The sequence below is a fragment of the Cornus florida genome, unplaced genomic scaffold (genome assembly GCF_030987335.1).
Source record: "Cornus florida cultivar Cherokee Brave unplaced genomic scaffold, ASM3098733v1 CherokeeBrave_3.0.0_Hap2_Chr02, whole genome shotgun sequence".
NCBI lineage: Eukaryota > Viridiplantae > Streptophyta > Magnoliopsida > Cornales > Cornaceae > Cornus > Cornus florida.
This window is the reverse complement of record NW_026775572.1, coordinates 51,218,314-51,235,763: the sequence shown is the minus strand read 5'-3', so window position 1 is coordinate 51,235,763 and position 17,450 is coordinate 51,218,314. Positions and strand designations below refer to the sequence as shown.

The 17,450-nt window shown below is 37.4% G+C and overlaps 1 protein-coding gene across 1 annotated transcript in view; it reads right to left on the bottom strand.

Annotated features, from left to right (window-relative positions):
- Nucleotides 1-17,450, bottom strand: part of LOC132294974 (ubiquitin-like-specific protease 1D) — a 32,216-nt gene that overhangs the window by 8,495 nt on the left and 6,271 nt on the right. The window contains exons 3-11 of the mRNA XM_059793032.1: nt 15,009-15,103; nt 14,642-14,904; nt 13,433-13,481; nt 6,370-6,449; nt 6,175-6,207; nt 5,969-6,064; nt 2,596-2,698; nt 1,922-2,019; nt 869-991 (exon numbers count right to left, since the gene is read on the bottom strand). Of these exons, the coding sequence (XP_059649015.1) occupies nt 869-991; nt 1,922-2,019; nt 2,596-2,698; nt 5,969-6,064; nt 6,175-6,207; nt 6,370-6,449; nt 13,433-13,481; nt 14,642-14,904; nt 15,009-15,103 (940 nt within the window). The remainder of the gene's footprint in view (nt 1-868; nt 992-1,921; nt 2,020-2,595; nt 2,699-5,968; nt 6,065-6,174; nt 6,208-6,369; nt 6,450-13,432; nt 13,482-14,641; nt 14,905-15,008; nt 15,104-17,450) is intronic.

Genomic DNA, 17,450 nt, shown 5'->3' with positions numbered 1-17,450 from the left:
CTTTATACAAGTCAGGAGTCAAAGTAAAACTAAACAAAAACCAATATCTTCCTCCCATTGCATATAAAAGTCTGTCTCATATGGTGCAAGTGGAAGCTTGACATCTACAACACTCAGTTACTCAGATAAAGTAACACTGACACAAAAATATTTTTATAATGCAAGCAGATTGATTGACGATCATGGGATCTGCCTTGCACCAAAAGGCTTTAACTTTAACGGCATAAAAATTCCTATGGATTAAAAATACAAATGAAAATATATGTATACAGATAAAATATATATTGCATCATATCAAAATTTTCTAGCTCAATGCAGTTATGTATATAGATAAAATATATTTTTCATCATATCATAATTTTCTAGCTCATTGCAGTAATAAAATAGTCATTGTTGCCAAAAAAATTACCCTACCACCATATTTTGGGAAAATATAAAAAGACATTACCCGTCGTAATCCTGCCTAAGCAGTGTGTTGGAAGGGGAAGTTGGGAATAGACCTAACATTTGATATTATTTTGCACTGACTGACTACTCTCATACTCGAAACTTCATCCTCACAATTGTCGGTCCAAACTTACTATTTAACCAAGCAATGACCCCTAATTTTTCCTTTTTCTGGGAAAATATGCAAAAAGAAAATGCACCGGTCCAATTAATCAGTCATCTCATAAACTTATTTTCTACTCTCTACAGCATGTGAATGGTCAATGTTTAAATCCAAATAGCTGAAATTCTATAGCACTGATTGAAAACTTGCAAATCAAAAGTACTAGATGAAGACTTACAAATTGAAGAAATACAGCAATTACCATATACGTCATATAACCATAGAATGATTAGTTGGAAAGGACACCCTTTATCTCACCTTTTGATGTTATCAAAAATTGAGTTACTAAAGTGAAGTCCCAGTGAATCCAAATGAAGTATAATAGGTCCTGATTCATCCTCCTTGTCCGGAATACAAATAATCACCAAGCTCCAATGAAGACTGCATTAAACAACCAAAATAAATAAGTTAGAAAATTTGCCATAACTGAAAATGAGGTCAAACCTTAAGTTACAAACTTCCACATGTTTGCATCAAAGCATATATACACACGAGTAATTGACCCAGATTGGCCTCTAGGAACCAATTGAGTGAAAAAAGTGCTGTCCAGATGTTAATTTATAGATAAAATTAAAAGAATATACAAGGATATAATTCTCAACAATCCGTCTTTCCAAGTCTAATTCAGCTTGTTCCTATTTCCTCTCTCTTTTAAATCTTGATTCCCTTAGTGCAGCTTCAACCGCAGGCCTGACTTGTTTTTATTTTCTTTGAAAAAGAAATGAATTTTACTTTAAAAAAAAAAAAAAAAAATGAATATACAAGGATATAATTCCCAACAAGAGGGTTACTAATAACTATCAATTCCATTTGTTGGCCTTCATTGTCATCAGTTTCCTCAGTGATGAACTATTCTTCGGGGTTACTAATAACTATCAATTCCATAACCTTTTCCTATCCCACCTAGGTCTATGAATTTCTCTATCAACTCCATTACCTTTTCCTTACCCATGAGTTTCCATTATTTTCTCCTTAATTGACCTAGGAGTTGTTGAAAACTTATGACCAACAATAGCTATTGTTTTTCCACCAAAAGGTTCAAATTTATGTGAATACTTGCAGCAATCCAAGAATTGGAGAATAGAGAGTGTACTTTTTTTTCTCTTTCTCGTGGCATAATATCAGTTACTTTTATCAAGTAACACAAGTATAATTTCAAAGCATAAGCATCAATGATTCAATACACGTGAAAATTCTTACCCTTTTCATGGTTTCTCTCGACATTTGTGGGCTTTAAACATTTGAAAGTACAGAGCTAAAAATATCGACACCCCACTTATATAAGCTTCAGAAGTAACTTAAACAACTTACTTTTCATGAATTGGAAGGAGTATATATGCTTTCTGGAATATATTAACACCTTTCCACCACCTTCTGAACTTGACAAATAAAGTTTCCTTGCCACTTGGCTACAGATCATCAGAGAAGACAAGTTAATCATGAACGCAATACACAAGATGCGATATGATGACTAGAATTAAGCATGTATATTTGTGTATAATGTTTGTTTTGATGCACAAGAATTTCTGGAAACATCAAATGAAAATTTTATTCTATTTTGATGGACGTTATACTGTGAAGGTTGAGTAAAAAATTCTACATCATAACAAATGGAACCAGAGGGATCTACCAGAAACTTCACAAAAAGAAAAATCTTCAAGCACTGCTGATACTTCATAGGGCATGCTAATGCTTTAAGCAATCATTGGGAAAATTTCTCCACTTTTTCCAGCTTCAAAATATGCGAATCCAAAACGTAAACTAGAACTAAGATTTTGCTTTTTAGGATGAAGAATGGTTTCTAGAAGAACTCCAATGGAGTAAAAAAAATAAAAAAAAATTACCTTGTTCAAAACAGCTTCTTTTAGTTTCTTGTAAAAATATGTGTTGAAGATGTGTTAATCACATCTTGCCCTATTTTTCGGAGAAGTGGAATGGTTTCTAGAATAACTCCAATGGAGTAAAAAAAAAATTAAAAAAAATACCTTGTTCAAAACAGCTTCTTTTAGTTTCTTGTAAAAATATGTGTTGAAGATATGATAATCACATCTTGCCCTATCTTTTGGAGAAGTGGACTGCTGCAGATATCTAGCCAAAAGAAACCAGCATATTAGTGATAAATGATAATGCCAATCTCGAAAGCAAATTCACTGCTAAAAATCTCCTCATTTGTTCCAGAATATGATTACAAGATGACATGTACAAATAATAGAAATGGATGGGTCTCTTACATAAGAACTCAAAAAGTTAATAAAGATGATAAATATATGATTGTTTCTCATACCTAATAAACCAAATATTATACAACTAGTGAAGTGGATTCATGTTTTTCCAGATGTACAACAAGATCAACTTTGACAATACCTAAAACTCCATTGTTCCACGGCCAAGTTGATTGTGAGTCAATTGCAGCTTGGGAATCCAATTTGATTGAAGAGAATATCAATAGTGCAACAGTTATGAATAGGAAATCAAAGGGGCTATTGTTATTACTGGGAGGAAGCAAAGGACCACTCTCCTGTGCGATTAGCATTACTTGAAACCAAGGACACAGATCATAGCTATCCATTTCAAGGACTTGAAACTTATCCGAGTGGTCAATGGTATAAAAAAAGATGAAACTGCACAGGTAGATGGATATGGAGATGGACATGAAAATGAAAATGAATAAACACTGAAAAAGGGACTCCATTAATTATAAATGAGATCAGAAAATAAAATTAAAACTAAGGACTAGAGCTAAGCTAATAATGGTTGGGTTAACTTTTTTTTTTTTTTTTTTTTTTGATAAATAAGATTATATTAGAAAGCATTCAAAAGGGGAACGTATCCCAGACACTATACAAGGCCGAAGCCAAAGAACTAGTCCTACGGACCCAAGGAACCCAAAAGATCAACAGTCTCCTTTATAGATTTACAATTTCTCCCCATAACCCAACTAAAAAGAGAATTAATGATAACAAATTTCAAATTCCCAATGGAAGATTCCTCCCCGTCGAAAGATCTTCTATTCCGCTCCTTCCAAATGCACCACCAAACACAAAAGGTAACTGCCCACCATAATTCACGAGCATGGGCTCCCACAAAACAGCCTCTCCAAGCGACAAATCAATCCCCTCGCAAAGCGAGGCATAACCCAATACCATTGGCAACTATGCATGGCCTTCACCCGTCAATCCATGATTTAAGGGGGATAAGGGTTGACTATCATTGCATAACTGGCCCTTATTGTAAGATCCATATGATATATGTGTATGGACACGCAAAGTGTGAACAGATGTACTCAAAAGCAAAAAAATAAAAAATAAAAAAATAATCCGTTTCAAATTGAGAAAAATGAGTAAGATCTGTCTAACATACTCTAAAAATGGTTCGTTTTGCTCTCCTCCTGTGAGCCCCACCATGTAGGTCAAGTAACCAATTGGACACTACCATCCAATAGCACTTAAAATCAGGGTTCCTTTTTTATATATCACTGCATTAACTAAGAGCATGAAAATATTATCGTAAATGGATGAATTTAAGTAAATCTTGAATATTTTAGCTCCTGAACTTTTTTATCTGCCAAGAAAAGAACTAAATATCCAAAATTATCTATCCAGCTACCATGTGATAAGTTTAACTATCCATCCGTCCAACAAAATGATGTCTATAGCTAGACTTCAATATTATTTATATTCAGAATCCTACTAATCCATTTTCATGTCGGTAAGGGGAAGAGAGAGGTGGGTGGTCTTCATGCCCAGTCCCTAACGCAGGAGGAGTTGGCGTCTGGAAATTTATTCGGAAAGGATGGGATGTTTTCTCCTCTCATATCAGATTCAAAGTTCGGGATGGTTGATGTGCTCGGTTTTGGGAGGATTTATGGTGCGGAGACCAGCCGTTGTCTTGCTCTTTTCCAAGGCTTTTTAGAATCGCTACTAATAGACATGCCTTTGTAGTTGATTGCTATCGGCTTGATAGCAGTGGGATTATGTGGGATGTGCGTTTTAGGCATTCTTTTCAGGACTGGGAGATGGATGAGGCTTGCACTTTTCTGGATATGCTGTACCAACAGGAGGTTGGTGGCATAGGTGATGATGTTCTTCTGTGGGTTCCCTCTTCCCATGGAGGATTCGAGGTCCGATCTATGTTTATGTGTCTTTCCAACTTGCTGGTTTCGTTTTCCCTTGGAAGATTATTTGGCGTTCTAAGGCTCCACTTAGGGTGGCATTCTTTGTGTGAACTGCTGTGTGGGGTAAGATTTTGACTTTGGATAACCTGAGGAAGCGAGGCATTATTATTGTCAACCGGTGTTGCCTATGCAAAAACGATGGTGAGTCTACGGATCACCTACTCTTACACTGCCCTGTGGTATATGATTGTTGGAATCTTATTTTCGGATTGTTCGGCATTTCTTGGGTGATACCCCGGTCCACAAGGGGCATGATTGAAGCGTGGAGGGGATGTCATGTGGGGGGTCATGCTCGTGAGTGTTGGAGGACCATTCCACATTGCATCTGGTGGTGCATTTGAAGAGAGAGGAATAACAGATGTTTTGAAGGAATGGAGGTGTCTACAGCAACTTTGAAACTTCATATTATTCGATCCATTTTCAATTGGGCGAAGGGGAGACATTGTCCTTCTTCTGACGATGTTGTTGATTTCTTGGACTCATTGGGTCCATAGGTTTCTGTTTTGTTTTTGTAAATGGGACGCGTTCCCCTTTTAAACGCTTTCTATTGATTTTTTACTTGTCAAAAAAAAAAAAAAAAAAGGAATCCTACTAATCCATTTGGAATTTCCTCAAAATTGAAACAGCAGCACCTATCGAAGCTAATAAACAATGCCCGTGAAAAGAAAAAAAAATAAATAAAAAAATAAAGGTCCCAACTTGAACTTCTTCCATAAGAAGCTGTTGTGTTCTTCAATTCTCTGTTTGTTTGCCTCATGAGCTCTTTTCTGGCAATCTAAGGTCGATGGGCTATAGAAGTCAGTCATTAACAAAAATGGTAAAATAGATGTATAAATCTCAAATAATTGTTAACTTCCAAACTCTAATCTCATAGGATTTCTTCTGGCAACAATGAACACAAATCTCGTACTTCTAGCTGCAGAGGACAAGACTATTTGCCATAATTATAGAAAATTACCATTTCAGTCATGTGTAACAGTATTTTCTATTTGCAACTACCTGAAGGGACCCATCATATTATTTATAAAGAACATCAAATGTAAAGAATAAGAATCAGAACACATTTACAAAACTGTCCTCAAACTGGGAAAACATGGAAAAACCAAAATTAAGCTAAATCTAAAAACAGTACATACTGCCTAATAAATGCATCAAATTATTAAGAACATCCCCTATACACGTACCGTATATAAAAATTCATAACAGTTGATGAAAGATAGGTTTCAGGAGCAAGGCACTCCATGTCTGAGTAACATATTTCAACTGATTCTGGATCATCCCTGTATCCATAAATGAGAGAAAATAGAATGCTCAAGTTATATTTTAAAGAGATTATGCACCAAGGAATTCATATTCCTCATCTTTCTTCAGGAAAAAGATTATGGTGTACCTTGATGGATAGTAGATCTTACTCTCTTTCATACTGGACAAAGATAGAAAAGAAAAGAAAAACAAAATGTTACTGGAATCAAATAATTGCAAACCCCAATGGACAAGCTGAGATACGAAGGGGGAAAAAGACAAAAATCAAAAAACAAAAATAATAATAATAATAAAGAAAAAATCTCAAAAATAAAACTTCTACCTGTCATCTGCTATGTTAGCTTGCTCCGTCATTTCTATGAGCTGAGGTTCCTCCTCATCCACTAGAACAACAGTTTTCCCCTGGTCGAAGTTTGAACATTGTTAGCAGGTGCAAAACCAATTAGTTATCAATTAACATACAATATTAGGAAATAAACGGTTAGACCCAAAGGATCAACCTTCCGTCGAACAAAAATAAAACAGCATTCTTCTCAGGAAAACGACTGAAACACAAACATATATAGAAAAAATAGAACAGGTAAATCAACCAACATTTTTTCCAGCAGAACACACTACTCAACTTCAATAAATACTTAGCATCAAATTATGTCCTATCCAACTCAAAGTTTTCCAATACTAGTTGGTTTCTTTCTTCAATTAAAACCTAAACATAGCTTACCGCGGATGGGGGAACTGGCATAGTTGTAAAAGGCTCAAGGAGCACTAAGGCGCAAAGGCCTTTTGGAGCCTGAGGCGCAAGGCGAGGTGCGCGCCCGACTGAAGCAAGGTGCAAGTTGAGGAAACAAAAAAAAAAAGCACCCAATAAAGATGCAATAGTAAATATAAATATGCAAAAGTCATGTAAAACAAATACTTTCAATAGCAAAAAATAGCAAGCAATTTCACACAAAATAAAAACAGCATGCAGAAGGAAAGGGGAAACACAGCAGAAGTAAAAAAAAATAAGTAAAAACAGATAAGGTAAACAAAAATTAAAAAAATTAAAAAACACAAAGCAGTAGGAAAGGGGAAACACGGCAGAAGTAAAAAAAAATAAAAATAAAATAAATAAAAATTAGACCAGAAGAAGAAGAGGAGGAAGGGGGGAGAGAAGAAAAACGGAGAGAAAAAAACAAAACAGAGAGAGAGAGAGAGAGAGAGAGAGAGAAAAGGCCAGAAGAAGGAGAGAGAACAGGAGAAGAAAAGAAAATCAGAGAAGAAAAGAGAGGGAGAGAGATCAGCAGAAGAAAGAAAACAGAGAAGAAGATAGAGAGAGAAAATATTAGAGCAGAATAAGAAAAAGAGTATGTGTCTGTTGTCGGAGAAGTCAGAATATACAAGTGACAGACTAAAAGAGTGTTGTTTGGAGTCCTAAATGTTCAAGTTACTTTACCTTTTTGTTTCTATTCTATATAAGGGTCCACCACTAAATAGATTAGCACCAAACCATTCAAAAGTCAACAAAGAGGGTCCACCTCTAAATAGATTAGCACAAAACCATTTAAAAGTCAACAAAGAGGCCACTAAATAGATTAACACCAATCATATTTGAACTATTTTAAAAGGCAACAAAGAGGAACATTTAATCAGGCGCGCCTGAAGCGCCTTGGGCTTAACGCTTCTAACCAACAGGCTCGCACCTTTATAAACACGCTTCGTCTTAGTACATGCAAGGCACTGAAGCTGCGCCTTTATGCGCCTGGCGCCTCTGGCGCGCCCATAAAGGGGAGGTGCTTAGAGAGAACACAAATTATTTTGTAATGGACGGAGCAGAATAAGCTATCATCATCTATATTCCAATAGAAGGCCAAATTCTAGGAACCAGTAAGCAATTTAGTTTTCTGCAAACTAAACCAAAATGCATAACATGCAACTCCATTAAGGCCGGGTGAACACTTTTCAATCTGGATACAAGAGTAAAGGAAGTAGAGGGCCCCCAATTTCCACAAAAAGGTAGCAGAGTAGAGCCTTAGATAAGGACCATGCCAAAGAAAAAATGGCAGAATATATCATCAATTGCCATAACATCAAAAGACTGATAGCAGCAAGCAACCAGGAAGATGGCAAGCTGCCCCAGCTGCCTGCCTTCTTTTGTTTTTTTTTTTTCCCTACATAAAAAGAAAACAGCATGGTATACAATTCACAAAATGGACTTCAGCCATTTGCAAAACATGAACTTCAACAGGCATCAGCTGCAAACGCTAAACCCCAGAAATTATTGTGTGGGAAAAATCATTACTGGCAACTACCAGTTGAATAATTTCTCCTCCCCCCTCTCCACTTCTTGAGGGGAAGGTTCAAGTCCAGCCAGAACATGGGATTGTGTGTCTGCCTTGCCTAAAGGTAAAGTGATTTTTGACTTATATCACTATTTCCGCAAACACCTAGATTTGTCTTGTACATACCCGAGTATTATATGGGATTTTTTTTTTTTTTTGATAGATAAAGAAAAATATAGAAAATATAGTCAGAAGTTCATGGATAATAATTACCTTACACACAAATTCCCATTTACATTTCACATCATTTATACAGAAACATAGATAGAAAATACGCATATCAATACAGTTCAGTGAAAATCAAATTAAATAAATTATATCTTTTCCAAGTCATACGGTATTCACATTGTTGTATCATTGATGCAGGCCGGGAAGAGAGAATGAGAGAAAACAAAAGAGGGAAGAGAAAGGGGAAAAAGAGGAGAGAAGAAGAATTGCTCCCCTATTCAGAAGGGGGGCTTGGGCATTCGAAGATTGGATTTGTTCAACAAGGCGCAGCTGGGCAAATGGTTGTGGAGATTTGGGAGTGAGAGGTCCCTTCTTTGGAGGAAGATTATTGCATGCCACTGTGGAGAGGGTGATGGTGGGTGGCTGTCCAGGGAGGTGAGATTGCACGTATGGGTGTTTGGAAGCTTATCAGGAAGGGGTGGGACAAGTTCTCTAAACACATCCGATGCAAGGTTTGGAGTGGGAGTCACATCAGATTTTGGGAGGACCGTTGGTGTGGGGATTGTGTTATTGCTCGTAGGTTTCCTCCACTTTTCAGGATTTCTTCGACTCAACGTGCTATGGCTGCCGACTGTTTTCGTCTTGATAACAGGAGGTTGACTTGGGATGTGCAGTTTGGTAGAGAGTTCCATGATTGTGAGCTTATGGAGGTTAATGAGTTTTTAGCCTTGCTTTACTGGCAAGCGGTGGAGGGTGTGGGGATGGATGAGATGGTGTGGGCGGGCACGCCGAGAAGAGTATTCGAGGTCAGGGCGTTCTATCACAATTTGTCGGTGTCTCCAGGTTCTTCCTTCCCATGGAAATCGATTTAGAGGTTGAAAGCTCCCTTGAAGGCGGCTTTCTTTGATTGGTGTGCAGCCCTCGGTAGCATCCTCACCCTTGACAATCTTAGGAGATGACGGATCGTGATTAACTGGTGTTGTATGACTGAGGCTTGGAAAGGGTGTCTAGTCGAGAGCCGATCCAAGGTTGTTTGGAGGGCCACTCCCCTTTGTTTATGGTGGGGGTTGCGGCGTGAGAGAAATACAAGATCATTTGAGGGTGAGGAGACTCCTACTTGGTCTCTCAAAAAAAAGTATACTGCATACTTTATTTTTTTAGATTAACGGGCATAATTGTAACTCTTTGGGGGATCTTTTGAATTTTATGGATAGCTTAAAGATTTAGCTGTCACCTTTGGCGTTTTGTGTATTCTTTTGGGAGCGCTCCCCTCTTGAGCACCTTTCTATAAAATTTTACTTATCAAATATATAAATATAGAGAGAGAGAGTATTGAATTACAGATCTCTTCTCCCTCAGATTCTTCTTCTCTCATGTCTTCTTTCCTCTCTCTTCTTCCCACCCTCATTCTCTGTTCCGGTTCTAAATCACTCACACTAGTCTCTTCTACATCAGTTGGTCTCAGAGCTATTGTGTTCTACATCATTTGGTATCAGAGCTCACTACCCTTCTACATCATTTGGTATCAAAGCAAAAGATTCAAGCATTCGCCAATCCCATTCGCTGTCCATCATTTCATCCCTCTGTAAACCAAAAGCCCAAACCCAAACCACTATTCGTCACACAGCCCATACGGTACATCCACCACCATTACCACAACCTCAAATTAGCCCTCCTATAACACCCAACCGAAAACCATCAACACCACAAAGCCTAGCCAAACATCACTGTTTCAAGCCAACAGAAGCCCAGGCCTTCGCTGACCAAAAAGAAAAAGAGAAGGAAGAAGAAGTCGAACAGTGAAGAACAACTCACTGGGACTTCAGACAGGACATCTCTCATCATCGGCGCATTCTCGCCAACTTCCTTTCACTTCTGTTTCGCCATTGTCGCTGGAACCCTCTCTGCCCATCATCGTTTTGTTGTCTTTCACTGGCTGTCTTCAGGCAAACTCTTGTCTCCACTCTCCAGATCGCTCGAATTTATTTGTCAGGGACAAAACTCTGTCCGTGGGATATTTAATATCCCAAATTTGAATCTTTACCCATACCCATATTTGAGTCCAGAGCCGACCCACTTTTACTTGTAAACCGCCCCAGATTCCAGCCCATATTGCTAAATAAAACCAGCACATGTCCATCAATCTGATTCCTGTCCATTTAACCAATTAAAACCCAGCCATTGTTTTAAGCCAATAACCTATCTACTTCCTTTAACAGCCCAAAGCCCAGAAAATACTTCAATAGAAATCAGTACCTTTGGGACCCAATAGCTAAGACCATCACAACACATAATTTTACCCATTTTCAACCCACCCAAACCAGCCCATGCTTGACCCAAAGTCTAAATTATAAGCCATAAAATTTCTTTTGAGAGGAAGAATTTTCAGACTTCTCATGACAGATTTCTTGGACAGTGACATTTGTTTGTCTCCTCAGTGGCCTCATGCTAAGCCAAAGATTAACGCTCTTGCATGCACACCAATTTCACTTGGAATTCCTGCGAAGATTGGTCAATATTGGCATGAAGATGAAAGGGAAACACAAACATTCTTGAAAAGAGACTTGGAACAGCAGCTTTTGGAAACAGGAAATAGCCTTCTTCAACTTCCATCCTCTATCAATGAGCTCCATTGGTTGCTTAACACAAACTAATCACTTGCTTTGCAAGGTACACCAGGATCCATGTGTTTCAATGCAAGTTGCACTTTCTCCAATAATGAAGGCTTTAATTACTGAAGAATTTTTAAAGCATTCAGATTGTGTTGTTAGAGTTGCAGTAGTCTCCTGTCTTAGTGAGTTAACAAGGATTACAACACCAGATCTCCCTTATAATGATGATCAGATGATAGAAGTATTTCAGGTGATTGTTTCATCCTTTGAAAATCTATCTGAGAGATTTAGTATTTCTAATAGCAAGGTGGTCAGAATTCTCAACACATTTGCAAAGGTCAAGTCATGTTTGATTATACTAGATTTAGAATGTGATGAGTTGATTGTGAGGATGTTCTAGCGCTTTTTAAAAGAATTAAGTGATTATCATGAGGATAGAATCTTTAAATCCATGGTTATGTCTCATGTACTGGAGGAAAGTGATACTGTTTTGCAGGAGTTATTTGATACTCTTTTAGCTAGTGTTACCGAGGATAATGTGGAAAGTCGAAGACTAGGCAAGCAAGTACTCATGAACTGTGCACTTAGTCTTCAACCTTACTTTCAACAATGGACCAAAGATTGCAGTTTGCTTACATCTCCAAATGTAGAAGCATCAAATGAGGAAACTTCAAATGGCGAATTATTACCTCTCGATATGTCTGAAGGAACTAAAGATAACATGCAGGAGTTGTCCTCTCCTTCAGAGTAGTCTTTTGCTACAGATGTTCATAGTGTAGATTTTGTCTATGGGGATAAAGTTACAGGCAACTACAACTACTGCATTGGGGACCAGTATACAGGGAAATTTCTTGTTGAAAGAAAACGCTTGATCTTGTTGCAGTATTTGAGCCTAGCAATTTCAAGTTCGTTGTTGGATGCATTCTATGGGATCGATACTTTTGTTTTAACTCTTCGGAGAAGTGTTCTCCTCAACCGGGAGGGAATGATGAAGAACCAGGCATGGCCCATTGCACATAACTCTCACCTATGCATGGAGGAGAGGCAAGGACAGATAGATTTTTAGAGTTTATATATATTAGGAATTATAATAAATATAAGTTAGTTTTGCAATATTTCCTTAAAATTAGTATTAGGTCTAGGTTTTCCTGTAAATAAGTTATGTTGTCTTGCAGCTATGTTGGAACTTAGCATAGCTATAACTTTAGGCATAGGCACGGCCACAGGTTGGCTACATGGCAGCCATTATGGCTACATGTCTCACTGGGCTCATGGCAACCATTTTTAGACTTTTAAATTTTTAATGTTTGCAGCAGCTATTTTAGACTTAAATTTCTTTGTATTGCCTATGTTTACATAGGTATATGTATTGAGTTAGTTACCTTTGATGAATATTGAATATTGAGTATTGAATTACAGATCTCTTCTCCCTCAGATTCTTCTTCTCTCCTGTCTTCTTTCCTCTCTCTTCTTTCCACTCTCATTCTCTCTTCCGGCCCTAAATCACTCACACTAGTCTCTTCTACATCAGTTGGTATCAGAGCTATTGTGTTGTACATCAGTTGGTATCAGAGCTTTTGTGTACTACATCACAAGTGCAATTCATCTGTACGAGCAATGTCCTGATCTCCATCAATTCATCCCTCTTCTCATTTTTCTTCTTCTCTATTTTGTTGTCACAAAAACAGAAGTAATTATATTCATTTTGTAACTTTGATTTGGAAGCTTCACTGCCGTGAAAGAGAAAAAAGAACTTCACTATCATGAATTATTTTCTGTTTCTTCTGTTTAGTTTTTTCTTTTTCATCTTTTTTCACCCCATATACATAGATATTCTTGTGGCAGCATTTATACAAGGATTTCCCTTTAAAATCTTACTACACAAGGTTAGCAAAGTCAACAACTCTTGAGCATTTGAAAGTTTGTGGCTTAACTGCCTGGCCATTGGCCCAGGTGGTATAACTTTAGGGAGGTGAGGGTTAGAGCCCAATCGTGGGAATTTGAGTATAGGCTTGTGTGTGCACGGTCGTGTTTGTGTGTGTGCACGGTCGTGTTTGTGTGTGTGCAAGAATCTATCTAACCAGAGGAAAATAAAATAAAATAAGAAATTCTGGGACTTGCATCTAAATACTGGTGCAGAACTTTCAAATTAGACAACAAAAATAAATTCTAAAAGAATCGATAACAGCATTGTAGTTATGACATCTAATTTTCCCTCGGTAAAACACATATTTGAAGAAATTATTAAATAACAGGAGATATAAAAAAAATGGGAAGCACTTACATTCTTACGCCTGGAATCATTTGGAGGCACGACCTGAAACACATCCCCCCTGCAAAAAAGTTAAAAAAAAAAAAAAAAAAAAAAAAAAAAAAGAAAAAGAAAAAGATAAATATATTTATGATGCTTATTCACTCAGGTCATGCAGTTTAGCAAAAAACTAACAGGACAAATCCAATTAGTAATCCATGGGCAATATAAAGGTCCTTTGAACTGAAATTATACACAATATGTCCAAATTCTTAATAGTAGTACATGTGATTCAAAGAAGAACCCAGGCAAGAACCATGCATCAACAAAAGCCCCCCTTGGACCCCTCCCATTATTGTCCCTTCCGTCAATCAAATTGCCAAAGCAAGGTATAGGTAGGTACAAAAGAACTGACACCAGTGAGACTTCATGAGAAAAACTTGAAAAAGAATCAGACAACGACTAAGGATAAACCTTAATGTACAAGGATTGAGGAAGACCAATAACAAGAGCATGTAACTTCTTTTATATCTTTTGTCCTTTTAATCATCTCACCTTGTAGTCATATGTTACTCATATTCAAGCCCCAAGAAGAGTTAGCTTTCGTGAAACAAGCCATGAGACAAAAGCCTCAATAACAACCGATTTGGCAGAAATATAACAAAGAAATGAGTTCCACTTATTAAAACTTCAAGTTATAAGAAGCTTTAGCTCCTTCCGTATTAACACAACATTTTTAACCTTAAAAGGAATATAAATTCAGGGATTTCTTTTTTGTTTTTTTGTTTTTTTGACAGGTCAGTATATGTTTAATATTGAAATTGACAAATTCGTGAATGAACAAAACTTTCCCCTCCAAATGTATCAAAACAGCAACCAATATTGTATACTCCTAAATACACATTCAGTGTGGCCACAACAATGATACCATAACAAACTCACAGACTGAATACCCCCCAATAAATGTCTAAATTCTATGCAGCAAAGCACTGCAATCACATGGAATGATGCAGCAGTATACAGTTCATCTTTTACACATAATAAACATGCACGACATTAATACCTGTATCAGAGTGCTAGATATGTCTGAAAGGTATATAAATGGAATGTATTAGCAAACAGACACAAATTTTGTCTATATTCACAATAGCAGTTAACATAGCAGGGTCAGAAAAGCATGCAAAATCTTCTACAGGAAATTTTGAATTTAAATTGAAATCATAGGAGGGAGATAAGGCATACTTCTTAGAGATTAAGGTACACAATTTTTTGCCAAAATGAAGAGTAGAACGAGTAGAAGAGTGTCCGCCCTTTTGATTGCCATTTGAGAGAATGCGTTTGTCATCAGAAAGACTACTAGGGCACTGAAAAGATGATTGTCTTGAAGATGAACTGCTCTTGTGTCTTGCCCTTGTTGAAGACTGTCCCTTCTGTCTCATCTTCCGACGGTCACAGGGACTCAAAGTGAATTTTTTATCAAAGGCATTTACTGTCCTACAATCTGACTGTTAAATAAATAAATAAAGGGTTAAAAAAAAAAAAGATTTCTCAGTTAAAGCAGGCACAACAAATCAGGAAAAAACAGTTCTTGTTCAAAAAACCACCATACATTTTCCTCCAATTTTCTTTGAAAAATTGAGGTGAATGAGGACTGTGAAGGCGGAAGAGATGATGGAGCTTCCTGCTTAAAATCATCAGATACACCTACAGAACATGTTCAGGTCATAATTTGTACCCATTAAAGCAGATTTTGTGAATAAGAAATAGCAAAAGAAAGAGCACGCCCCCAACATATTTGTACTCGATTTTAACATCAATTACCGACAAAACACTTCATAGTAGAAACATAGTTTACTGAACCAGGAAAAAGAAGTAGAAGTTTCATCCCATGTGGCCAATTCTATATATTCCAGCCCAATTTAGAGGGCATACTGAAATTTTTTAATTTAGTACGGACCAAAATTTCTTCCCATTCCATCCATACAGCAAAGGCAACATCAAATTCAATATGGATCTAATTTGCAAACATCAAAACAAAGAATGTTTATATCATGTGATTATTCAAAAATCACATGTGCATGTCCATTGATTGTTCTCAAGAAAAAATCAGTGTTGGATTGGAAATTGCATTGGAAATGGGATTGGAACAACCATTTCATTCTCCCAAATCAGTCTCCCCTCAAGTCTTAGGTTTAGCCTAGATGAAGCTCAGATATGAATTGGCCTCTCTTTCTTTTACTACATGTTGCGTCAATCAAGTCCCTTTCGTCAGGTTTTTTTGTTATTGAGGTTCATTCTTATAGATCCATTCCCCCTTGTCAGACTTTCCTTCTGCAAGCTTCTTATTAATAGCTTTCTCAAGCTTGTTTAGTAGGGGAGAAGAAAAGTGAAATTTTTAAATATGTTCCAACAATGATTATCACCTCAAAAGGGGGAAAAAATAAAAACTGGGGCTCACCAAAACAATCACTTCAAAAGTAAGGGGATTTGAAGTCAAGTATAACACTAAAGTATAATATAGGAGCACCTTACAAATAAAGTAGGGTGGATTCCCATTCCTTCACTCAATTTCTTGTTTTCCACTCCCTCCCCATTAACAAATTAACAGAAGTGGTCAAGCCTAGTCTTCTCTTCTTCATTAATCTATTTTTTACCCCTTAAGCGATGAATTAAATGATCTGGAAGTAAATCAGCTTACAAAGGCTTCGATACTTGTCAAAACGAGAAGCGTAACCCTCATGAAGGGCACCCTTTCGAATCTTCCAACCTATTTTATGTCCCTCATTCAGATAGTGGCTTCAGTTCACAGGAGGCTAGACAAGCCTCAGAGAGATTTCCTTTGGGGTGGTATGGGAGATGAGTTCAAGTACCATTTGGTGGACTAGGAGATGGTGTGTACCCCCATTCAAACAGGAGGGCTGGGGATTAGGAGGTTGGATATGTTCAACAAAGCTTTGTTGGGCAAATGGCTTTGGAGATTTGGGAGGGAGAGATCCAGATTATGGAAGAGAGTCGTTGTTAGCCAGAAGGGAGGGGATGGATGAAATGAAATGAAATGAAAGCACTCTTGGACGGGGGCTTTTGATGTGTAATCTTTCTATCAGAGTTCCCTTTGGTTCCGATTCCTTAATTTCCTTAGAAGGCTATTTGGAGATATAGAAAGGCCCCCCAAAAGGTGGCTTTCTTTGTATGGTCAGCTTCTCTTGGGAGGATTTCGACCCTAGACAACCTCAGAAAAAGGAGACAATTTGTAGTTAATTGGTGTTGCATGCGCAAGAAAGCAGTCGTCTTTTGCATTGTCTGGTGGCGAGAGATGTTTGGGTCATGTTCTGGTGATTTTTGGTATGTTTTGGGTGTCTCCTAGTTCTACAATAGACATGATTGAGGCTTGGAGACGATGTACAGTGAAGAGCCGAGACAGAGACACTTGAAGGCCACTCTCCTTTGTATTTGATAGGGGTTGTGGCGTGAGAGAAATAGGGATCCTTAAATGGAGAGGAAACTCCCATTTGGCCTCTCAAATATAGCATTATGAGTTCTTTATTCTTTTGGAAAATTGGCGAAATTGTAAATCAATGGGGGATTTTTGTGAATTTTGTGGATAGCTCGGGTTTATAGATGGCCCTTGTTGACTATTCTTGTCTGTTCTTGGGAGCGCTCCCCCATTCAGCAATTTTTAATGAAAGCTTATAAAAAATTTAAATAAAAAAAGGTTACAAAGCGCACGGAGAGTAATAAATTTATGATGTATAACAGAACTAGTTTCGACTTTCAAGCATATTCTACAATTATACTCCTACTAACCTAACATTGAAAGAGATCAGCAGCCAAAAAGCCAACATAAAACTAGAAGGGCTTGATGATTTTAGGAAGAAAAGGCAATCTAAGTTTAAAATGGATTTCTTCATACATTAAGGTTAAAAATTGTGTAGTAAAAGAAATCATCTTGCACACAAGGGCATTCAAGGAAGGTTATGTGAGCCAGCACTTATTAAACCCCCCAGGCAAAGTGACTATAGTCAGCGTCACTTGGGCAATCTCCTTACTGCAT